This window comes from Pongo pygmaeus, chromosome 23, assembly GCF_028885625.2.
Source record: "Pongo pygmaeus isolate AG05252 chromosome 23, NHGRI_mPonPyg2-v2.0_pri, whole genome shotgun sequence".
NCBI classification, from domain to species: domain Eukaryota; kingdom Metazoa; phylum Chordata; class Mammalia; order Primates; family Hominidae; genus Pongo; species Pongo pygmaeus.
The window spans coordinates 33,474,634-33,498,301 of NC_085931.1; the positions used below are offsets into that span (position 1 = coordinate 33,474,634).

The 23,668-nt window shown below is 57.0% G+C and overlaps 3 protein-coding genes and 1 pseudogene across 5 annotated transcripts in view; 2 read left to right on the top strand and 2 right to left on the bottom strand.

Moving 5' to 3' along the window:
• Positions 1–7: 7 nt before the first annotated feature.
• ESS2 (ess-2 splicing factor homolog) lies at positions 8–10,704 on the top strand. Of its 2 annotated transcripts, none has more exons than XM_054469280.2 (10): positions 8–244; positions 1,864–2,032; positions 2,125–2,220; positions 4,709–4,878; positions 5,005–5,122; positions 5,438–5,571; positions 6,390–6,492; positions 7,265–7,374; positions 9,465–9,580; positions 10,165–10,704. In XM_054469280.2, exons 1-10 carry the CDS (start codon positions 110–112, stop codon positions 10,442–10,444), a joined length of 1,431 nt encoding a protein of 476 aa, XP_054325255.1. In that variant the 5' UTR covers positions 8–109; the 3' UTR covers positions 10,445–10,704. The 2 variants fall into 2 exon arrangements, with proteins under 2 accessions (XP_054325255.1, XP_063518924.1); XM_063662854.1 differs by having other exon boundaries at positions 54–244; positions 4,706–4,878.
• A 1,809-nt stretch (positions 10,705–12,513) lies between these two features.
• TSSK2 (testis specific serine kinase 2) lies at positions 12,514–23,426 on the bottom strand. The gene is made up of 2 exons (XM_054469294.2): positions 23,362–23,426; positions 12,514–15,917 (listed from the first exon to the last, which is right to left on the bottom strand). The coding sequence occupies exon 2, from the start codon at positions 13,734–13,736 to the stop codon at positions 12,660–12,662; it is 1,077 nt and encodes a 358-aa protein (XP_054325269.1). The 5' UTR covers positions 13,737–15,917; positions 23,362–23,426; the 3' UTR covers positions 12,514–12,659.
• On the bottom strand, positions 19,516–20,795 carry LOC129023722 (testis-specific serine/threonine-protein kinase 1-like; annotated as a pseudogene).
• Positions 22,845–23,668, top strand: part of DGCR2 (DiGeorge syndrome critical region gene 2) — an 85,144-nt gene continuing 84,320 nt past the window's right edge. For both annotated transcript variants that reach the window (XM_054469278.2, XM_054469279.2), the window contains exon 1: positions 22,845–23,186. In XM_054469278.2, the coding sequence (XP_054325253.1) occupies positions 23,108–23,186 (79 nt within the window). In that variant the 5' untranslated portion in view covers positions 22,845–23,107. The remainder of the gene's footprint in view (positions 23,187–23,668) is intronic.

The following is a 23,668-nucleotide window of genomic DNA, read 5'->3' on the forward strand; positions in this document are numbered from 1 at the left end:
ACAGCTTTTCCATTGGCCAACTATTGGAGGCGCCTGCGCAAATGGTGCAGTCCCGCCCCCTCCACCCCGTGACGCGCCTGCGGGGCCCGAGCTTTTTCCTGGGATAGCGATGGAGACGCCGGGCGCATCAGCTTCGTCCTTGTTGCTTCCCGCCGCGTCCAGGCCCCCGAGGAAGCGCGAGGCAGGAGAGGCTGGGGCTGCTACGAGCAAGCAGCGGGTCCTGGACGAGGAAGAGTATATCGAGGTACGACCTCGGTGCGGACGCCGGCGACTTCTGGGCCCCTCCTCTGCTTCAAGCTCCCCTCGGGTACCCTCTCTCGGTTCTTGACACTCCGTCTCCTCGTGGAAGTGGAGGAGCCGGGTGTGGACGGTCCCACGAGTCAAGTAAACAGGGCAGAGGAAGACGTCTGTGGTGGAAGAGGCTGTAGCAGTATTGTCAGGGAAAAGAGGGAGCGGCTCTCTTTGTATGGGACGGGGGTCAGGGAAAGAAGATTTTCTGTTAAAGTGTGAGTAGGAGTTTGACAAACTGGAAGAGTGGTGGCAAAGAGGGCTTCCTAAAGAGCGGTGGCAGCAAGTGTGAATGCTGGGGTTCCTGGAAAGAGACCGCAGTTGTGACAACATCTCGAGTGAGTGGACCTCCGTCGCCCCACCACACGCATACAGAAGGAGGAGCTGAAACGGGGATTGGCGGAAGTCAGTTTGGTTTTAGACCTGTTTAACTCGGGACACCTTTTGGGATATGTAGATGGTAGATGGATGGCTTTAACGACCGGTTGGGTGCCCAGATATGCAGCTCGGGAGCAAGGTCTGGCTGGAGGTGCAGACTTGGGAATCTCAACCGGTGGTAGTGACTCGCTGAAGTTACTCAGGAAAAAGGCTTATTTTTATTTTATTTTTTGAGACGGAGTCTCGCTCGTCGTCCAGGCTGGAGTGCAGTGGCGCGATCTCGGCTCACTGTAACCAACCTCTGCCTCCTGGGTTCAAGCCATTCTTCTGCCTCAGCCTGCCGAGTAGCTGGGACTACAGGTGCCTGCCACCACGCCAGGCTAATTTTTGTAGTTTTAGTAGTGACGGGGTTTCACCATGTTGGTCAGGCTGGTCTCGAACTCCTGACCTCAGGTGATCCGCCCGCCTTGGCCTCTGACAGTGCTGGGATTACAGGCGTTAGCCACCATGCCCCGCCAGGAAAAAGGTTTAGATTGGAAATAGAAAGTCATGTGTGGAATGAAAGTGACAACACCCATATTGGTCTGGCTTGTGGGAAGCCAGCTATGGAGAAGGAGAATGACCAGTTAGCAAGGGCGAGAGAGAAGGGTTTCACGGACATCAGAAGAGTGTTTAGTAATGTTAGAGTTTGCAGTATGGCTACCATATGGAATGCTCAACCTCACTAGAAAGTGCCCTCAAGCTCCCTCAAGCCAGCCCCAGTCATTGGGGAAGTAGAATTTAAAGGAGGTTCAGCAAGTGCCTTAGCATGTACAGCAGTGGACCTGTGAGGCAGGAGCGCCCAGACTGCAGCTCCAACTTTCTTTTTTTTTTTTTTTTTTTTTTTTTTGAGATAGTCTCGCTGTGTTGCCCAGGCTGGAGTGCAGGGGCGCGATCTTGGCTCACTGCAACCTCCGCCTCCCGGGTTTAAGCAATTCTTCTGCCTCAGCCTCCCAAGTAGCTGGGATTACAGGCGCCTGCCACCACGCCCGGCTAATTTTTGTATTTTTAGTAGAGACGGGGTTTCACCATGTTGGCCAGGCTGGTCTTGAACTCCTGACCTCGTGATCCACCTCCCTTGGCCTCCCAAAGTGTTGGGATTACAGGCGTGAGTCACTGCGCCTGGCCTCTGACTTTCATTCTGATCTCTCCTTGCAGGGCCTCCAGACAGTCATCCAAAGGGATTTCTTTCCTGATGTGGAGAAGCTCCAGGCACAGAAGGAGTACCTGGAAGCCGAGGAGAATGGAGACTTGGAACGGATGCGCCAGATTGCCATCAAGTTTGGCTCTGCCTTGGGCAAGATGTCCCGGGAGCCCCCGCCACCCTGTATGAGGACCCTGTGGGTGGCGGAGAGGGGAAAGCCTGCTGAACTGTCGCTTCAGGCTCACTCTAATTCTTATCCCCCTCTCTTCCCCTAGATGTGACTCCAGCCACGTTTGAAACCCCTGAGGTGCATGCAGGCACTGGAGTGGTGGGCAACAAGCCCAGGCCCCATGGCCGAGGCCTGGAGGATGGTGAGTGAGGGTGCCCTCTTTAAGTCACATGGTCAGGATTGCCTGGGAATCTTAGCCTGTGAGGCCCTGAGGGGGTGGTCCAGAGAGCTGCAGGCCACATCTTGTTCCTGAGGGGTCTTGTGTAAATAGCAGCCTGTGAAGTCAAAGGACATTGGTCTAAGTGGTAGAACATTTGGGTCCAGCTCCCATACGTGGCTCGCCTCTGTGAAATGGGACCCTCACCAGCTCTTGCTGGCTTTTCTGCTGTGTTCCAGCCCTGCCCTGTGGGCTTCATGGATGTTGGAAGGCCTCTTTTGTCACTATCCTGAAGATGCCTCAGGGCCTCTCCATTTGTTTCCTTCATGTTGGTCCCTTCCCAGATAACTGCATGGCTCACTGCTTTTCTTCCTATAGATCTCTGCATAGGTGTTACCTGTTCAGAGAAACCTTTCTTGACATGCCAGCGTAAAGTCACAACACCACTGCTGCTCTGTGGCTTCCAGCCTGGCTTTGGTTTTTCATCACAAGACATTTTATTTTATTTCATTTTATTTTTTATTTTTTGACACGGAGTCTTGCTCTGTCACCCAGACTGGAGTGCAATGGTGTGATCCCAGCTCACTGCAACCTCTACCTCCCAGGTTCAAGCAATTCTCCCTGCCTTAGCCTCCCAAATAGCTGGGATTACAGGCGCCCGCCACCACTCCTGGCTAATTTTTGTATTTTTTAGTAGAGACGGGGTTTTGCCATGTTGGCCCGGCTGGTCTTGAACTCCTGACCTCAGGTGATCTGCCTGCCTCGGCCCCCCAAAGTGCTGGGATTACAGGTGTGAGCCACCGCGCCTGGCCAAGACATAATGTTTTAAAGGCATTTCTGTTCATGGTCTGTTTCCCTAATTGGCATCCCTTGCACAAGAGCAGAAGCTTTGTTTTGCTTTCATCTGTATGCTCTGTGTTGGGAACAGCACACGAGGTGTTGTGGGCCTTGCACAGATACACATGGAACAGATGAAAGAGTTGTCATCTTCAGCATGTTTGCTGAGACACACAGCTCTATATGGTAACATCGTGACTTGATAGGGGAGTCCGTTTAGGAAAGGGCACTCCGAGTCCTGTTGAATGCAAGTGTTCTGCACGCCATGGGACTTCTGCATGGTCAGACCCTCTTCTCATCAGTAGTAGAACGTCAGTGCATGTATAGACAAATGAGACACTCTTTCTTATCAGTTTCTAGATTTCAGTGTGCTGGAGTAGCACAGATATGTTGTGTGTTTGCACAAACATGATATTTTTTGCTTTACAATCCAGCTTTTTCGGCCATTAACACAGTCCTTGTTGTCCTTGAAGCTTGATTATCTGTTTAAATGTAGCTTGTGCATCACAGGACATTTTGTAGATTTTTTTTCTCCCCCCCCCCCCTTTTTTTTTTTTTCCTATAGAGATGAGGTTTCATTATGTTGCCCAGGCTGGTCTTAAACTCCTGAGCTCAAGTGATCCTCCCACCTTGGCCTCCCGAAGTGCTAGGATTACAAGTGTGAGCCATCATGCCTAGCCAATTTGCAGATTTTCAATACCTGTATACCTACATGCCAGTAAATATAGGAATCCTTTTCAGAACCTAAGTGGTAGGAACCATCATCACGTTTACAGGTGAGGAAACTGAGGCTCAGAAAGGCAGTCACTTCTGCAGGTCTCAGAGATGGTCAGGGTTTCACTTCTTATCTCTCTGAGATGAATGGGGTTTCTGACCCCTGTCCTCATCCCATGGGTCTTGAACTTGTAGCCACTGTGCCTTGTGCATAGCCTCACGTGTAGCAGGTGGTCAGGACTGTCACTAGACTTGAAGGCAGAGCTCTCCAGGTGGTCCCACTGAAGTTTGCACCACCACACACAGCACCAGGGCACCACCTCAGTGGGAGCACCACTTTCCATGGTGGCAGGGTTGTTGTGTGGGTGTTTGGGGTTGTAGCTTAGCACCTGTGAGGCCCCATCCAGAGGACTAGGTCATATGAGATCCCTGGAATTGGGGCTGGCTCTCAGGTCAGGATGATTAGGCGATGACCACCCACCAGTAGTACAGGTACCGGGAAGAGAAGAGTGGGTAAGCTAAGGAAATCCTAGGGAGTGAGGGAGAGCCCCGGGGATTTGGAGGCCTGGCACCACTTTGGGTGGGGGAGGAGCTTGCCTGTGATCACGAGCTCTTGCTCTAACACCTGTATTGCTCTCTCCAGTCTGAGTCAGACCATGTAATTCCCTTGGCATCTAGCACATGAGCGGAGCTGGCCCTGGATCTGTAGGGTACCACCTGAGGGCTCTCTGGGCAGTCAGGGTGGGTGGATTCTGCCCCCATGGGGAGTCCTTGGCAGTGTGGGCTTTCATGGGCAGAAGCCAGGACCAGGGGAGAGGATTCCAGCCCTGCATGTTGGGGGCTGTGATTCCTGGGCCTGGGTGTCCTTCTCTTTCCTGACTGCAAAGGGTGCTGTGTTCCTCCTCCCGCAACCCCTAAGCAGGAGAGGCTGGAGAGGAGGAGGAGAAGGAGCCGCTGCCCAGCCTAGATGTCTTCCTGAGCCGCTACACGAGTGAGGACAATGCCTCCTTCCAGGAGATCATGGAGGTGGCCAAGGAGAGGAGCCGGGCACGCCATGCTTGGCTCTACCAGGCTGAGGAGGAGTTTGAGAAGGTGTCTCTGGGGTCTGGGGTGTCACATAGGCGTAGGCACCCTCTGTGGTGGTTGGGGGAGCCCCAGGGCCGTGGATACAATGCCCAGGGGCATCTCTGACCATCACTTTTCCCCATGTGATTGCAGAGGCAGAAAGATAATCTCGAACTCCCGTCAGCAGAGCACCAGGCCATTGAGAGCAGCGAGGCCGGTGTGGAGACCTGGAAGTACAAGGCCAAGAATTCCCTCATGTACTATCCAGAGGGTAAGCGGCGGGCCTGGCAGCCAGATGGGGAGGTGTTGGGTAGAGCTGCGTGTGTCTGGCTGTGTTTGGAGCAGCCTTCCGGGTGTGTATGGCTGTGCCCCCTTGTAGTTTGGGCCTCTGAGGGGTACTGGTCTAAGGGGGGACAGGTCTGTGTGAGGTCAGCAGTGAGTGAGGCCCTCTCCAGCGGCACTGGGGCCTGCGTGCTGCTCACTGCTTCTATTCATCTGGGAGTGACTTGGCCAAGAAGCAAGCTCCTCATGCTCCTTAGGCTGCTGCCCTTCTGACACCTGCTGCTACCTTTGCTTCGTCTGCCAGGTGTCCCTGAGGAGGAGCAGCTGTTTAAGAAGCCCCGGCAGGTGGTACATAAGAACACGCGCTTCCTTAGGGACCCCTTCAGCCAAGCCCTGAGCAGGTGCCAGCTCCAGCAGGCAGCCGCCCTCAATGCCCAGGTGAGCAGGCGGGTCAGCAGGGACGCATGGGCCAGGTTGGGCAGGGCTGCCTGGGGGCAGGCATGATCTCTCCCATCTCTTTGACCTTGGCAGAGCTCAGTGAGTGGAATCATCTGGGGTCCTGTGCGGCAGGATCCTGAGTCTTTCCTTGGCCCCACTGGGCTTCCATTGAACACTGCCTTGGTCACACACGTCCTGTAGGTCCAGATCTGTGCCAGCTCCCTTGATGGCAGGGGCATGAGAGAAAAGGGGCTGCTGGGAGTGAGCCCAGGCTGGCAGCTGCACACCCACACACCAGGCAGGGAAGCCAGAGAGCTGCAGAGGGAGCCCAGTCCCAGGGGGTGGCTGGGGTGGGACAGGCCCTGGGTTGGTAGAGAGCAGAGGCTTTCTGAGTCTGGGAGCAAGAAAAGTAGATACTCTCTGATGGTGACTGTGGCAGTCACGGGGTTGAAGTGGGGAAGGCAGGAAGGGACTAGAGCATAAGTCCTGTCATCAGCATTGCCCCCTGCAGGGGCCTGGTGTCAGCATCCTCTGGAGTTGCTGGGATAGGCGCAGCTCGAGCTGAGGCCCTGGCACCTCCCTGGATGGGAGGAGGGGGCTTCCTTGCTTGGGTGCCCACTTTGACAGGCCTTCAAGATCTTTTGGGGGGTTGGGGCAGGGGCCCTCCCTCTCCTTCTCCAAGAAGGCTGCCAGCCCCAGAGCCCCAGCCTTGCCCTGAGGAGGGGAAGTGTTTCCAGTATGTTCCCACGTTTGCCCACCAGCCAGCTGTCGAGCGTGGGCTGCGGTCCCCCTGATGCCAGCCTCTCTGCTTGTTCCAGCACAAACAGGGCAAGGTGGGCCCCGATGGCAAGGAGCTGATCCCCCAGGAGTCCCCTCGAGTGGGTGGATTTGGATTTGTTGCCACTCCTTCTCCTGCCCCTGGTGAGAAAAGTGCCCACTGGCAAGTGGGTCTAGTGCTGGGACTCCTTGGGGGAGGTGGGCTTCTCAGTCGACCCTGGCCACTCCTGGCCTCCACCTGGCCTGCCCCACACCTTGTGTAACTCAGGGACCTGGTCGCCTGTCTGTACAAGGCCCTAGAGGCCAGGTGTCCAGGCTGCTTGGGGCTGTGGGCAGGCTGGACTCTCAGGCAGACCTGGCCCGAGATGTCCTGGGATGATGTGTCGTGTCCTGGTCCTTACTGTGATGTCAGCGGGTGGGGGTGTGTGCACAGTGCTTATGAGTCTAAGTCTACCTAGCACTGCAGGGAGGGAGGCCCGGGGGCAGGTGAAACTCAGGTGGTCCCGTGGCATGCGTGGGTGCCCCTCCTGCACTCTGGCCTCTGTGTTCTTGGGTGCTGGTGCTGTGTCAGGCCAGGGCATGTGAAGGCACCACAGGTTTGCCCGGGGTTCTAGGAGGTTTGGGAGTCCTGGAAGGCCTGAGTGTCTCCTCCCGCATGGCTGGGGGAGACCTCCCAGAGGCTTGTAGGCTAAGCACATGGCTGTAGGGCCTTGAGCCTGCCTTGGGCCTGCTGGGAGCTTGGCATTTCCCTTTCGGAGGGTGGAGGTGCCAGGGTTCCAGTCTTGGGGAAGGAGAGAGGGCTAGCTGCCTGCCTTCATATTAGCTGGGATGCACATTGGGTGAACAGGCTGTGACTGGAGGGGAGGGTGGTGGGGAGTCCTCTGGCCTGAGGTGGTTTTGGGCTCTTTGTCTGCAGGTGTGAACGAGTCCCCGATGATGACATGGGGGGAGGTTGAGAACACACCCTTGAGAGTTGAAGGATCAGAAACCCCCTATGTGGACAGGACACCGGGCCCAGCTTTTAAGGTGGGTTGTGGTGATGAGGGAATCGTGTGTGACCAGGGTGGACACCTCTGGAGCCCTGAGTGCCTGTGGCTCAGGACTGAGCACTGGGATCGGCCCCCAGCAGCTGATGGGCAGAGTGCTGGCTTTTCTGAATGCCAGGGTGCCAAACGCAGGTGTGGGTGGGTGGACCTGTCCCAGAGGGATTTGGGGGTGTAAGGGCTGAGACACCAAGGCAGGGAGTGGCTTGGGCCCTCTGGATCCTGGAGGCTGGGTGCTATTCATGAATGAGGCAGGATGGTCACAGACACGTCAGGAGCTCTGCAGGCCTGAGGGCCATGGGACGCAGCTGTGTGCTTGCAGAGAAGGTCCCTGGTTACAGAACACGATTGGGGCACGCTGGATTACACGGCTCAAGCCTGGTGGTGTAGGAGTAGTCAGGGTGGAGTGTGTGAGGCCCGGCACAGACCAGGGGAGACTCTTCGTGGGCTGGGTCAGATACAACAGGCCTCCCCATACCACTGCGGGCCTTTCCCCAGAATACTTAGTAGAGGTAACCCACGTCCAGACAAAACATGGGGAGAGGTTCTGGTTACCTTGGTTCTAAATTGTCTGGGACACAAGGATACCAAGGCAAACGTGCGAGAGGGATAACGAAGAGGATGCTGTGCTGTCAAATGTGAGAGCGCAAGGCAAGGGCTGAGGTGCTTCCGAGGTATGCCCGCCACTGCTTCACGAGTCTCCAGGCCAACAGTAAAAAGAGAAATTCTGAAACAAACCATGATCCAAGTCAGAATTTAGGGCCCGATAAAGATGGCAACTCAAATTGCGCTGAATAGCAGAGTATTCAGAAATGAAGGGAGCTGGGTCCTTAGGATGTGTAGCAGCATACATTCTGGAAAGGTGAAAAGGTTACATGTAAAAACAATAACCATAAAACAACCAGAAGAAAATAGTGGCGAATATTTAGTTTGATTTTTGGGTTCAAGTGATTCTCCTGCCTCAACCTCCCAAGTAAATGGGACTATAGGCGCGTGCCACCATGCCCGGCTTATTTTTGTATTTTTAGTAGAGATGGGGTTTCACCACGTTGGCCAGACTGGTCTCGAACTCCTTGGCCAGACAGGTTTCGAACTCCTGACCTCGTGATCCACCCACCTCAGCCTCCCAAAGTGCTGGGATTACAGCCTTTTTTTTTTTTTTTTTTTTTTTTTAAAAACAGATAGGGTTTCACTCTGTTGCCCAGGCTGGAGAACAGTGGTGCAGTCATAGCGGATTGTAACATTGAGCTCCTGGGCTCAAGTGACCCTCCAGTCTCAGCCTCCTGTGTAGCTGGACTAACAGCACACACCACCACGCCCAGCTGAGAGAGAGAGAGAGAGAGAGAGAGAGAGTGTGTGTGTGTGTGTGTGTAGAAATGAGGTCTCATCATGTTGCTCAGGCTGGTCTCCAACGCCTGAGCTCAAGTGATCCTCCCACCTTGGTCTTTTGTGCTGAGGTTCCAGGTGTGAGCCACCACTACCAGCCTGTAGTCTAATCTTAAATTATGAGGGACTTTCTAAACATAAAAGCAAAGGAAGAAATCACAAATGAAAATAACAAATACAGCAGAAAATGTTAAAAATGAAACAAATGCAAATGACTGAAAAAACATGTGCACAGCGTAGCGCAGTTGACACAAGGTCTTGGCCAGGGTCTTCTGAGTGACAGCAGCAGAAAAGGAAAATGAGCCCCTTGAGAGCAAAATAGGCCACAGACACACGGGGAAGCACCCAAAATACAGAGCGCCAATAAAGACAGAGATGTTCACTCTGATAATCAGGGAAACATTAAAACAGACCTCTTTTTCCTGAGAGATTGTCAGAGGTCATGGCTTTGGGAGGAACATGAAGACAGGTGAGGAGTGCTGGGCCCTGGGCAGGTCAGGCGGGGTTTGGGGCTTTCCAGGGGCTTTTAGTGGGAGGTGATGGTGGGTTGTGGGGGTTTTGTAGGCAACAAAGACAGGCTGTCACCCACCACAGTGGCTTTCTGTGTGAGGGGCTGCCTGGCGTGTGAGGGGCTGCCTGGCGTGTGGCAGGCCTGGCGCAGCTACCCACACGCCTGCTACCTTGTAGATCCTGGAGCCAGGCCGCAGGGAGCGGCTGGGGCTGAAGATGGCCAACGAGGCCGCTGCCAAGAACCGGGCCAAGAAGCAGGAAGCATTGCGGAGAGTGACGGAGAATCTGGCCAGGTGAGGGGCCGCCTGGCTGGTGGGGAAGTGCGAGGGTGGCTCTGGCCTGCTCCTGTTCGGCCCCTGCCCTGACCGTGTGGAGGCATGGCCCACGCGGCAGAGTCCAGGGCAGGTCTGCAGGGTTCTGCAGTGGGTACTGTGGCAGCTCCTCTATCCAGAGCATGGCCGCACATGGATAGGATGAGAGTCCCCCTCCATCTTCTCTTTCCTCCACGTCCTCTTTGGCCCGTCCTTAAGAGGCATCTTTAGGCGTGTGGTCCTGCTGCGAGCTTTCATCAGCCCTGTGGAGAGAGTCATCGTTCCCCTTGGAGAGGGGTGGGGACTCCAACTCTCAGAGGCCTGGGGTTCCACCCCAGCCCCCACAGCCAAGGGCAGCACTGCTGTTTGACCTCAGGTTTGACATGAGCGCTGCTGTTTGACCTCAGGGATCCCCCTCATTTGCCGCCATGCTGGCAGTGCCGTCCTCTTCAGCTCAGAGTGACTGTGTCTCTGCCCAGGCTCTTCCTGGGAGCTGAGGGAGGCCCTGCTGCTGGCAGCTCTCAGCCCACCTAACCCTGCCTCTCTTGCCCGTTCCTCCACCCCAGCCTCACCCCCAAAGGCCTGAGCCCAGCCATGTCCCCAGCCCTACAGCGCCTTGTGAGCAGGACGGCCAGCAAATACACAGACCGGGCCCTGCGGGCCAGCTACACACCATCCCCAGCACGCTCCACCCATCTCAAGACCCCGGCCAGTGGGCTGCAGACCCCCACAAGCACACCAGCGCCTGGCTCTGCCACACGCACCCCTCTCACGCAGGACCCGGCCTCCATCACGGACAACCTGCTGCAGCTCCCTGCCCGGCGCAAAGCTTCGGACTTCTTTTAGAGCCAGGCCTGGGCTGGGCTCATAGACGCTTCACGGAGCCTGCAGGGCAGCTATACACCCAGCAGAGGACTCCAGGCTTCTCGGGGCCCAGGCCTGGGCCAGAAGCTGTTGACTATACCAGGAGTCACTGGAGAAAGGGGCTGTGCTGGGGCCAGGCTGGCACAGGGCGCACACGCCCACACCACACCCCAGGGCCTTGCCAAGCTGTTTGCTGTTTAATCGGCCCCTTGAACTGTCATTAAAGAACACCTGGTACAGTCTGGGGGGTTGCCTTTCCATCCTGCTCCCCACACGAGCCCTAGCCTTGCCCTGGGGCCTGCATCACGTCACAGGACCGCGGGGCTTGAAGCGAGGGGCCCCCCAGGTGAGGAAGCTGCAGGTGGGGTGGCTGTGGGAGCACTGGGTGACTCTGGCGTCGCTTTCTGCGGCACTTGGAACCTGTGTTCTGAGTTGAGCTCACATCCTCCAGTGCTTTCTGCTTCTCTGGGGGGATATGAAGGAGAAATGGAGCCCTTGGAAGTTGTACCCTTAGGTTCACCTGCGGTTCTGGGCCCAGGTCTGCAGCCTCCACTCTGGGCTTGCCCGCTGTGAGGTGTGTTGGTTATAGGACTGTGTGGGGGCTGCATATCAGGTGATCTCAGCCATCACCTTCTCCTAGCACCTGGCTTCCAGCTCATGGGGTGGGACTGTCCCGCTCACCCCTCTGCTATAGGCAATACCCATCTTATGCTGCTGGCCCCAGCCTCACCTTGTCACTTCCACCAACAGGAGCTCCCAGATAACAGTAATGTGGGCCCCAGGCTCCATGCAGACCTGGCAGGTGCTCTGTGCACTGTGGGCACACTTGCCCATTGGCCAAGGATGTGGGTGCCTGACCCTTAGGAGCCTGGTGGCCTCACGGTCCTATGCCTGCATCCTGCGGAGGTGGAGGGGTCCAGCTGGGCCCAAGACCAAGGTCTGGCTCCCAGGCCTCAAGTGGAGGTCACAGATTTTGCACTCAGGGTAGGGGTCTCGCTGCTCAGGGACACACCTGGCCTCTGCTCACACTGGGATCCTTCTTGTTTGAGTGTGACCAGTCTGTGCTAGGTGATCTTCTCTGGTCCTCTCACCCCTTCCCTAAGTGCTGAAGTTTTCTGGAGGCCGGTGCAGGGCCTGATCTCTGCCACCTGCCTGGGGCCACTGCTAACCTGTGTTCCTCAACAGTGAGTTCCTGCAAGTTCCTGGGGTGGCTGAGCTCCGGATGTGCCCTGGGACCTGCAGGTGGATGTAGGGTTGCTGGACAGATCAGGCTGGGACTCTTAAGGAGTGGGGGACGTGGGGCCTTTGGTGCTTTATCCCATAGGAAAGGGTGCACATTATCCCAAGGGAGCCCCCAGGAAGTGGGGAGGGAGGGGGAGAAGCATGTCTAGGTGCTGACCACCTGAAGCAGTTGGCCAGCAAGTGGGCCGCATGCTTTGGGAGCAATGAGTGACCCAGCAGGAAGCACAAAAAACCGGCCAGTGCGCCATCACCAAGGGCTGCTGAGCAGCTTGAAGAGCCACTGGGTGGGGAGGGCACGTGGGGAGGGCACACGGGGAGGTCTCAGCTGGGGCTGCCCCTGGAGGACAGGGCAGGGAACTTGAGGGCTGAGGACAGAAATCTCAAATGACTCCGGGAAATAGAGGAAGAGGAGGATGCTGAGTGAGGGACTGTGAGGGAGTGGGGGTAGGTCAGAGTGGGCTGAACTGCAGGAGGCCAGGGGGAGTTGTGGACCCCTGGAGCTAGCCAGCCCCAGGGCATTGGGGACGAGGCCAGGTCAGAGGGAGACAGTGTGGGCCTGGCGGGTGGACCCTGGCAGAGGCCCTCTTGTCCCCCGCAAGGCCAGGCCACACTGTGAGTCTGCCTGTACCTGAGCACCTGTCCTGTGCTCCTAGGCCGGAGACCACTGTGTGTCAGGTGGGGCGGTTGGCTGAGTCCCAGAGAAAAACACTCCTCACTGGGCACTCTTGATGCTTGCACACACCCTGTGGTTTATTTGGTGGTCAGTAAGGAACGTTTTTGCTACTAAGTGGAAGAAAGCTAATGGAACGTAATCAAAATAGTGGTTTAATTGACGAATTTTACTTGCACCTGTGCCTTCTTCAGATCCTACCTGCCTGCTTAGTTTACGTGAAGGCCGACTGCACCATGCCCCCCAACCCCGACCCCCACCACACACGATGGGGCCATTGTCACGCTAGGTGCTTGCTTTCCCCACCTCAGCTCCGGAGATGTGATGGTCTTTGGCCCTGGAGGTCTCGGCCAGCCTGTCCTCCATCCTGTTCTCATTCTCAGGCACCACCAGCAGCCGGTGCTGGGTTTTGGCTCCAAGCTTGTGGTCGGGCCGGTGGTCGGGCCTCAAGCCTGGCTTGGTGTCCAGTTTGCACTCAGCACGGTACTTGCCCTCCCCCTCCCTCTTGAAGGAGGCAGAAGACATGGCTTTGGGCTTGGGGGGCTGCAGCCACGAGTGGCTGAGGATCTCATCGATGTGGAGCCGCTGGCTGACGTCGGGCTGCAGCATGCGGTAGATGAGGTCCTTGCACTCACAGGTCAGGTTCTTGGAGCGCGGGAAGTCTACACGGTGCTCCTTCTGGATGCGCAGCATCTTCCTGATGTCGGAGTCGTCATAGGGCATGGAACCGCAGACCATGATGTATAGGATTACGCCCAGGCTCCAGATGTCATACACCTTGGGCTGGTAGGGGATGCCCTGCAGCACCTCGGGGGCTGCATACGCTGCCGACCCGCAGAAGGTCTTGCTGAGGATGATGCGCCCATTGCTGTCCCGCAGGCAGCGCTTGGAGAAGCCAAAGTCAGACAGCTTGATGTTGAAGTCTTTGTCGAGGAGAAGGTTCTCGCACTTGAGGTCCCGGTGGACGACGTCCAGGTCGTGGCAGTACTTGACGGCGGAGGAGAGCTGTCGGAACATCTTGCGTGCCACGTCCTCATGCAGGGCTCCCCGGCACTTGATGAACTCGAGTAGGTCGCCCTGGACGCCAAGCTCCATGATGATGTAGATCCGCCCATCAGAGGTCTCAAAGATCTCGTAAGTCTTGATGATGGAGCCGTGGTTGACAGTTGCCAGGATGTCCATCTCCCGAGGAAGGAATCTCTCCACAAAGTCAGTAGGTGTTTTCTTGCGGTCAATGATCTTGACAGCCACATTGAACTTGAGGCGCTCAGAGTAGGCAGATTTGACTTTTGCGTAGGAACCCTTGCCAAGATTGATGCCTACGATGTAACCCTTCTTCCTTAGGACTGTGGCATCGTCCATGGTGCCAGGAGCGACTGGCGCCGCTGCCGTCTACATCCCCCCGTCACGTGGGCCAGCAGGCATTGTCCTCATTTACACTACCGGGAGGCGTCTGGCTGGGCTGAGCTGGGCTGCGCTTCGACTCAGAGGTGGAACACTCAGCATTGTCTCCGGGTGACTTCAGCGAATGAACTCATAAAGCCAAGGAGTGGGGGCGGGGACTGGGCTGAGGGGGAACAGGGTCCCTGGAACCGTGGAAGCCAGGCTGGTCGGGCAGGAGCACCCGCTCCCCACCCGCTGGAAGGAAGCCTGTCCCCAGGACAGGACTGTGGGTGACCCTGCTGCTGCTGCTTGCATTGGTTTCCCTGTCACAAGTCAAGCCGGAGGGGAGGCGGCCCACGTCCAGCCTGTTTGCATCACCTGGCTGTGGGGACTGACCCTGCATTGGTCTTTGTCCCACTAGGGTGGGTTTCCTGCAGCTTCTTTGGGCTATGAAGAAAAGCCCCCCCTAGGGCTGTGTCCTTGGTGTGGTAGGGACAATTCTCCCTGACAGTCACCCAGACAGGCCCGCATGGCACCCCAGTTACACAGATTTCCACAGCACTGCCTTAACGTTGAGCACGTAGTTAAATCTAGGGAAATCAGTGCTCAGACATCAAAGCTAGAAATGAAACATGGTCAGTAGGAGCCTTGCATGGGCTTCTCTCTTGCTGGAGCAAGCCAAAATAATAGGAACGGTTTTACATTCCTAGTGCCAGGACCCATCTCGGGTCGACAAAATCTGAAGACAAGTTAAGGCAACAGGCAGCTGTTTGAATAGATTCATTGGATAGTCTAAGGCAGCTCTCTGGACCAAGCTGTAAAGGAGATAAAATCGAAATAATCACTCCGGTACCACAGTAGACAGGCCTTGAAGGCACTGGGCCCCTTTTAATCGGACTTAGCAAGCATTTTTTTTGCCTCTGACCTTCTCCTTGAAACAAAATTAGTTACCAGTAGACTTAGGTGATTGCTGGACTTGTAGGCACATAACCCCAAACTATATAAACACTAAGAAAATTGTAGCACTTTGAGTTGGTCTGGTGGAATTATCTCCAGCCTTCTCCCTGTATCCAGTTACAGTAATAAATTCCCTTCTTTCCTAGTTTGTCTGCTTCTCGTTATTGGGCCTCAAGAAAATGCAGCTGGACCTGGCTTGGTTCTGGGAACAGTGGTACCTGGGAGGGACTGCCCTGGACCAGTCAGGCTGGCAGTGGTGCCAAGCCTGGTAGACGAAAGCAGCTCTGTGTTTGGGAGCGGAGGCGGCAGGCCCTCAGGGTAGAGAGCCGGGCAGGTGAGTCGCTGCTGCTCCAGCGAGCAAGGGCCTGTGTATGGGTGGGTTGGGGCTGCAGTGCATGCCAGCTGGGTGCCCAGGGTCCAGGGCAGGTGGCTGCATGTCTGAGGGGTGGGGCAGGGCCTCCCTTGGGTAGAGGCGGCAGGAAGGCACCCAGGCAGCAGAGAGCCTGGGAGAAGAGAGGGCTTTTTCTGAAAGTGACTGGAAGTAGGAGGGAAGTGAAGGAGTCAGGGCTTTTTCTCTAAGCGGCAGGCCGCCCCTGCAGGTGGAGGACAGGAGGAGGGCCGTCCCAGTTGTGTTTTAAGATGGTCAGTGGCAGAGAGAGAGAGACAGAGAGAGTAGAATTGGCTTTGAGGTGAGGGTGGGGGCCAGTGCCTTTGACCAAGTGAGAGGAAGCTGGGCCAGGGTGGGCCTCGGGATCAGCAGGAGACAGAGAAGGTCAGGTCTTAGTCTTGTTTGCTAGTCTATGAGTGGATGGGCCTTGGTGCTGGGGAATCCTAGGGCTGAGAGCACCCAGGCCATGCACTGCAAAGACCAGGCACCTGGGTGAGGAGGGGGTTCTGAATCACGTCAGTTTGGGCCTTTGTGTGGAGTGAGCAGCAGTTGCCTGTTGGAACCCTGACATTGAGTAGCATTTACGTCTCAGGCTGCCTTTTGCACCTGCAAACAGTGTGAACATCCTGTTTTAGGGCTGGTGTGTGGATTTGTGCTTTGGGAAATGTGGCATCCTGTACATGTCTCCTCAGGTGCGTTGGTTTGTCATCCATCACAGGCATCCTGGGTTCACAGGGAGCAGCTGGAACAGATAAGCTGTGTGTTCAGTGTTCAGGCGAGAGGGAAGAAGGCCTGTTCCCAGGTGGGGTTTAGTCCTGGAAGGTTTCAAAGAGGAAGTGATGTTGGAGCTGGGGTGCTGGGGATCAACAAACTCCACAGGGTTGACAAGAGGGGCAGGACATGTCAGACAGATGTGACATCTTGGCCCTGGCATGGCTGTGTGGACCCACTCCGTCTGGAGTACACAGGGAGCACCCTGTGTTTGGAGGTCACTAGGGAAGATTGCAGAAACAGGGCAGCCAAAGTCAGGATGCCAAGCTGAGAGGCTCAGATGGGCAGGGTGGGCCGACGTGCCCACAGTGACTGCCTTCCAGCAGTGACAGCCTCCCAGAGTCCCACCCAAAGCTCTTTGTAGCATCCATGGTTAATAGCTTTAGTTTGATGCTTTCCTTTTTCCTGGGAGCCTCTATGGCTGAAATGACCAGCACTTCACTCCTTTTTGTCCTAGAAGGGGCTGGCTATGAAAATTTGCAGGCCAGGACCCAGGAGCATGAGAACTCCCACTTACCACTTCCTGACCCTTTCCTTTGCTCCCCCAAATGCCCTATCTGGGGCACTTCTCTGCATATCTGCTCCCTCCCCTTGCCTCCCCTCCCCTCGCCTCCCCTCCCCTCTCCTCCCCTCCCCTCCCCTCTCCTCCCCTCCCCTCCCCTCTCCTCCCCTCCCCTCCCCTCTCCTCCCCTCCCCTCCCCTCTCCTCCCCTCCCCTCTCCTCTCCTCTCCTCCCCTCCCCTCTCCTCCCCTCCCCTCTCCTCCCCTCCCCTCTCCTCCCCTCCCCTCCCCTTCCTTTTCGATGGAGTCTTGCTCTGGCACCATCTCGGCTCACTGCAACCTCCACCTCCCGGGTTCAAGCAATTCTCATGCCTCAGCCTCTCGAGCAGCTGGAATTACAGGCAAGCACCACAATGCCCAGCTAATTTTTATATTTTTAGTAGAAATGGGATTTCACCATGTTGCCCGGGTTGGTCTCGAACTCCTGGCCTCAAGTGATCTGCCTGCTTCGGCCTCCCAAACTGCTGGGATTACAGGCATGAGCTACCGTGCCCTGGCCACATATCTGCCTTCTTGCCAGACTCTACCAATGCCTTCTCCCTCTTTTTGTGCATTCTACTTCTTCACCCCCTGAGGGCCTTTCTGGTTCTTGGGGGACATGCCAGAAGAGGCAGGTGTCAACATTGCAGAGGCAGAACTGCCTGGGCATGGAGCGGGCCGCTTCATCCAGGAAGCACACACAGGGCCGGGACTCCTGGTATGGTTGACAGAGAGGGTTGGATTCGATTTGGGGACCTCCAGCGTTGCTCCTAGGGTTGCAGTCCTGTGAGCCAGGTACCTGCACACTCTGAAAAATCCACTTCCCTCTGAACCTTCCTATCCTTTATAAAGTAGACACCTTTTTACCTATTTGTCCCCCAAGCACCAAGGGTCTGCCCTGGATGCTGAGGTACACTGATGAGCTAGACCACCCATGCCGTCCTGGAGCCCAGAGGCGAGGGAGGCTCAATCACACCAAGTGTGTGTGCGCGATGGTGGCTGTGCCATGCATCAGAACCATGGTGCTGTGAGGACAGGGAACTGGGGGTTGGACTTTGGGAAGCTGGGGAAGGCTGAGGTCTGAGGAACTAGCCAGGTGGAGAGGGATGAGGATGGCTATTACATGTGACGGTTTGAAGGGATGTGGCTTGGCAGGAGCATGGACAGGCCATGGAGGGCCCTGTTGAGGTCCTGGTCCTAGCACCTCTGAGAATCCTTGAAGGGGTCTGAGCCAGAGCTGAGCCACCTACAGGAGTCGCCCGGCATGGCGAGGCCACCTGTGGAGGCGTCACCTGGGCCTCCTGCCCTGAGTAGTGTGATCTCAGACAGATGGCCCACTCTCTCTGAGCTGTTTCCAGCTGTAAAACGGAGAGCAGGAACTCCTCCTGCAGCCCCTCCCACCCGGGCTCACCTGGCTGAGCTACAGTGAAGCTCTCAGACCTGCTTGCCAGCCACTGCCCTGAGGACCAGCGCAGGTCTGCGGGGATAATTGAGGAGGAGGCCCCAAGAGCCATTCCTCAGGATGTCCCACCCGGGCCCCCATCCCAGCACTCTGGGCTCCCTCTCCACCATGAGTTTCTTGGTGGGAAAAACAGGGTGGCCCCTTGAGGCCTGTTGGCAGAGTACACAGTGGCAGGCTGCTGATGAACCCCTAGAAGGCTTTATGGAGGCCTCAGCCTCTCAGCCGAGCCTGGAGAGCTGGACAGAGTCTGCAAGGGCGAGTTCCCTGTATGATTATGGGCCGTGTGTGTGATGGGGGCGCAGTGGTGAGGCCTGGTGCCCAGAGGCCAGGGGAGGAAGCACTGGGCCACAGGAGGACTCCAGAGGCCAGGGTAGGTTCCTCCCTGCTGGGCAGTGGGAGCCAGGCTGGTGGGGGATGGCTCTGGACACTGTTGGAGGTGGTGGGAGGCTTGGGGTGGAGGCCTGAAATTAAACCACGTGGAAGGGGGCTGTGGGAACATAAGGAGGCAGGTGGACTTGGGGAGGAGTGCAAGGAGGGCCGGTCCAGGCTCTCACTGGACCCTACTTCTCCAAGGGGACTGAGGTTGGGGTCTTCCCGAGGTAGAGAAGTGACCATAGGTAGACTGTGGACAGTGATCATCGATGCTGCTGGCAGTGGAGCTCCTCTGCTCTGACATTCTCTGTGTCCAGCACCTGCTTCAGGCCCCGCCCTGGGGGAGTGGGAGTCGCACGACTGTCCTAGCCTTGGGTTTGACTTTGGCTGCATCCACTTAGAGGCCATGGGAGAGGTGATTCTGAAAGTGCTTGTCCTTTGTGGTTGCCTGTCTTATCCTACTTGCCAGTGTCCACTTCTAATGCAGGGGTGTCGTCCCTCGGGACAGGCTGGGACGGGGACAACAAGATGTGGTTGAGACCACACAAGACTGTGGGACATGCTCAGGCTGGAGTGTGGCTGGGTCATCCAGCAGAGCCTCCAACTTCTCCTGGGCTGGAGAATGACCACAGGGTGGGGCGACCCTGGCACTGTTGAAAGCTGGGTGCTGGCTGGACACAGGGGGTCTGTGATGAACAGAGCACAATGAGCGAGTTGCCCAGCAGGGTAGGGAGCTCAGGAGTGGCTGAGAGGCTGGCCACCCGCCCTCTGCAGCCTCCCGCAACCCCCACTGGCAGCCCTGTGGGGCTGGAGAGGTCTGCCCAGACCCTCAGTCCCAACTGCAGACAAAGCCTGCACTCCTCTGCAGGGGTGCCTCGGCACGCTTCTTGGTCCTGTCCTCTCCCTGCCCTTTCCCGACCCCAGCACCGCACTTGGGGGCGTCCCTTCTGAGGCAGTGGCTTCCTCACTCACCTCTCAGCTCTGGCCCCTGCCCCTCCAGGTCTCTTCCAGCCCCAGCCCAAGCCCCAGCCCCAGCCTGGGCCTGAGGTCATGGTCTGGACTGGGCACGCTGGGATGTGTTTTCCCAAGCGAACGAGGAATCATAGCACAATCTGAGTGGGAAACCAGTGGAGGGGAGCCCAGGACTAGTCAGTTGAGGCAAAGACATTCACTTTGGCATCTGCATTAGTATAGTGATTTATTGCTCCTTTAGCAATGTCGGTTATGAAGTTCAAGGGGAGAGAGAAGAAACTGATGAAAACAGCGGCTCATCCGGGACTGTCTTCCTTCTCTGGTTTGTGCCTTGACTTCTTCAGAGCTTGGGCCTGAAGGCATGAGCTCCATCTCATTCGCCACTGGCACACTGGGCCACAAACAGCTCACTAGGTGTGCATCTCTGGAGGCTGTTGGGGGGCCCTTCCTTTTTCTCCCTGGTCGACAGCATGCTGGGGAAGCCTAGGATGTCCGACTGCCTGGACATTTGCATTGCCAACCCCTCAGGTTTTGTCTCAGGCTGTCCCTCGGGCTGTGCCTGTTCCCCAGGCTCCAGCTTGGTGGCAGACCTCTTGGCAGAGCCAGGTTCAGGGGTCCACAAGAGTTCAGTTCCCCGGGAGCTTTCCCCCTCCTTGTTGATTACCATAGAGGGCAGTCCTTGTGCCTTGGGCTGCACCCAGCATTGGCTGAGGGTGTCATGGATGTGGAGCCGCCGGCTGATGTCGGGCTGCAGCATGCAGTAGATGAGGTCCTTGCACTCGTCTGTCAGGTTCTTGGAGTGTGGGAAGTCCACACGGTGCTCCTTCTGGATACGCAGCATCTTCCTGATGTTGGAGTTGTTGTAAGGCATGGAGCTGCAGACCATGATGTAGAGGATCATGTACAGGCTCCAGATGTCATACATCATGGGCTGGTAGGGGATGCCTTGCAGCAGCTCGGGGGCTGCATATGCCGCCGACCCGCAGAAGTTCTTGCTTAATCTGTGTTGGCCACTGTCATCCCGCAGGCAGAGCCTGGAGAACCTGAAGTAGAACAGCTTGATGTTGAAGTCCTTGTCGAGGAGAAGGTTCTAACACTTAAGGTTCTGGTGCACGATGTCCAGGTCGTGGCAGTATTTAATGGCTGAGGAGAGTTGGTGGAACATCTTGCACGCCCTGTCCTCCGGCAGGGCTCCCTGGCACTCAATGAACTAGTTCTTTTTTCTCGGCCCTGGCTGGGCTCCCATGGCAGATCTGGGGCTGGGAGCTAAAGGCGGGGCCTGGATGCCACCCTGAGCACTGGTGGTTGCTCTGAGGACAGTACAAGCAGCAGGGGCAGCACTGGAGAGTGGCCATTGTTTCTTCTGGCAGTGGAGCCCCTCTGCTGTGCCAGGCTCTGTGTCCAGCACCTGTTCCGGGCTACGCCCCAGGGGAGTAGAAGTCACATGACTATCCTAGCCTTGGATTTGACTTTGGCCTCATCCACCTAGAGGGAGTGAGCACCCCTTCCTCACAGGAGCCAAGTGGAACCCTGGGCCCCTCAGGATGACTTGGTAGGGCGGGCTGGATGTCACTCATGTTGGGTTGGGTCCCCACCTGCCGTGGCCCTTCCCCCTTTTCTCTGCTCCTTCGCCTTCTTCCCTAACCCTGACTGCCCACTGCCAGGCCTTTGTGCGTTCTTGGTTCTCCTCCTTCCAGACAGCCTCCTTCTCCTTCCTGCTGGGGACACCCCAACTACTGTCTCCTGGAAACCAAAAATAAAATTCTAAGCCCCCCAGCCATCTGAATGGACCCCTCCTCTCCACCAAGAGCACTCCAAACTTAACCTGAAAAACTAGTTCAGGCAGTGATAGGAAGTGGGACTCAGGCCTCATTATCCCTCCTCCCTTTAGGTTTCAGGCACAGCTAAGCAGTGTAACATCAACACAGAGACTTGAAGACTGACAACAGACCCTGTGGCAGTAAGATACCAGCATGACAGCAGGCCCGGAAAGAAACAAGTATTTTACTGCAAAACAGGTTTCTTTCACATATTTTGAAGTCACTCTGCAAAGCTGTTTCTTGTGGGGAAAATCTACATTCTGTGGAGAATCCCTATCCCTTTCAAGGTCTTTTCTCCTGAGAGAATTAACTAGAGTCTGGCACCTTTTATTCATTTTTCCTTTTTTTAATTTTTTTTTTTTTGAGACAGAGTCTTGCTCTGTTGCCCAGGCTGGAGTACAGTGGCATGATCTTGGCTCACTGCAACCTCTGCCTCCCCAGTTCAAGCTATTCTCCTGCCATCAGCCTCATGAGTAGCTGGGATTACAGGCGTGCGCCACCACGCCTGGGTAATTTTTGTATTTTTAGTAGAGACGTGGTTTCACCATGTTGGCCAGGCTGATCTCGAACTCCTGACCTCAGGTGATGCGCCCGCTCAGGTGATCCCTCCCAAAGTGCTGGAATGACAGGCGTGAGCCACCGCGCCCGGCAGAGTCTGGCACTTTTTAATAAGAAACATCAACAGTCTCTTCTCTGTGAAGCCTGATACCTGGAGGCTTCATTTGCCTAAGAAGCTTGGTCTCCACAACCCCTTAATCTAGACAGTCCCTTTTATTGATTCCAGGTCTTTAGATAAACTCTTTGAACCAACTGCCAATTCGCATGACCTGGAAGCCCCCCTCTACCCCCCACTTTCAAGTTGTCCCGCCTTTTCTGACTGAACCAATGTGTATCTTACATGTGCTGATTGATGTCTTGTCTCCCTAAAATGTCTAAAACCAAGCTGTAGCCCTACCCCCTTGGGCACCTGTCAGGATCTCCTGGGGCTGTGTCCCAGGCTATTGGTCACATATTGGCTCAGAAGAAATGTCTTCAAATATTTTAGAGTTGGACTCTTTTCGCCGACACTGCTCTCCAAGGTTCACCCTGTTGGTGATGACAGGTGAGAGGTGGCACTTGGAGCACCGTTCGCAGGGGCGCTGAGCCTCCTCTTTGCCTAGCTTTCTTTCCTGCACATGTGGCCTTCCCCTAGCCATTGTGTAGGCAGGTCCTCCAGGGAGCCGGCTTCGCTGCGGTCTCCAGGACCTGGCCTTCCCGGTCTCTCTTTGCCTGACACTTCCTTAGGCCATTCCTGTTCCTCTTTCTCCATCCATCCTCAGAACTGGCAGGCCCTCCTTCCTCCACAGCGGTTCGGCCTTAAAAAGACCCCTTTGGGGCGCACTTTTGGGCTGCTCACGGGACCTGAGCTTGCAGGTGTGAAGACCCTTGGAGTCCCAGCCAGGTTCCCACTTCGTTCTCTCCGCCCCCCACCCACGCGACCCCTCGGTGCCCCGCCCCATGCCCCGCGCCTTTCGATGTCCGTCCTTGTGGTCCCGCGCCCGCCACCCCTAACCCGCGTCCAGAGACCCTACTCCCTTAGGAGGCCCCGCCGCTCAGGCCCCGGCCCCGGCCCTGCCTCTCTGCTTAACCAATGGCACGCCTCACTCCGTATGGTCCCGCCCTTCCCTTACAGCCCGCCCCTCAGTCCCCGCCCTTAGGTCCCCGCCCTCCGCCGTCGCGACCTTAGGCCTCACCCTCTTCGGGGGGGCTTTGGCTCTGGCCCCGCCCCCATCTTGGCGTTCATTGGCCCGCGCCTGCGCCGCGAGCAGGAGGCGGGGCGGCGCGGCGCGGAGCCGTGCAGGACGGCCGCCATCTTGCGCGCAGCTGGAGTCGGATCCTGAGGTTGCAGCCGAGAGTGCGCGCCAGCCCGCGGCCCAGCCGAAGCTCTTTCCCACCGCCTCTCCGCGCCTCGCCCAGGTCCAGCCCCGCCTGACCCTCCGCTTGGCACGGTCCCCTGACCCTCAGTCCGGCCCGGTCCGGCCTCCCAGCGGGGTCACGCAGCCGCCCCGGGGACGATGAACGGAGGATAAATGGTGCCCAAGGCAGACAGCGGCGCTTTCCTGCTGCTCTTCCTGCTCGTGCTCACTGTCACCGAGCCGCTGCGGCCAGGTGCGCCGCGCGATGGGGGCGGTGTGGGGGCGGGGCGGCGAGCGGGGCCGGGGTCGCCCCGGGACCTCCTTTCACCTGCGGCGCCCTCCTGCAGGGGCCGCGCCTGGGGCAGGGGCGGGCGGGGCCTGGGTCGCGGGCCGCCTGGCACTCTCTGCGGACGCCTGCTGGAGCTTACCTGGGCTCGCGGCGCCTCAGACTTAGTGCAGCTCTGCTGTCCAGGATGTTGCCTCTGGGCCCTTCCCGGGAGCGGCGGCGGCCAGGAGCTACGCCACGGGCGCACCCTCCCGCCAGCCCAGCGTCGGAGTTGGGCTGGGGACAGTGGCTCTCGGGGGCACCTGGTTTCACAGACGTCCTCCCAGCAGTGGCCTAGTGCCAGCCTCTCAGTCCTGGAAACTCGTCTCCTGGACAGTGGTGGTTGTGGCTGTCATTCAGTGAGACGTTGCACTAAAGAAGTCCTCAGGTCACACCGGGCCCAGAGGAGG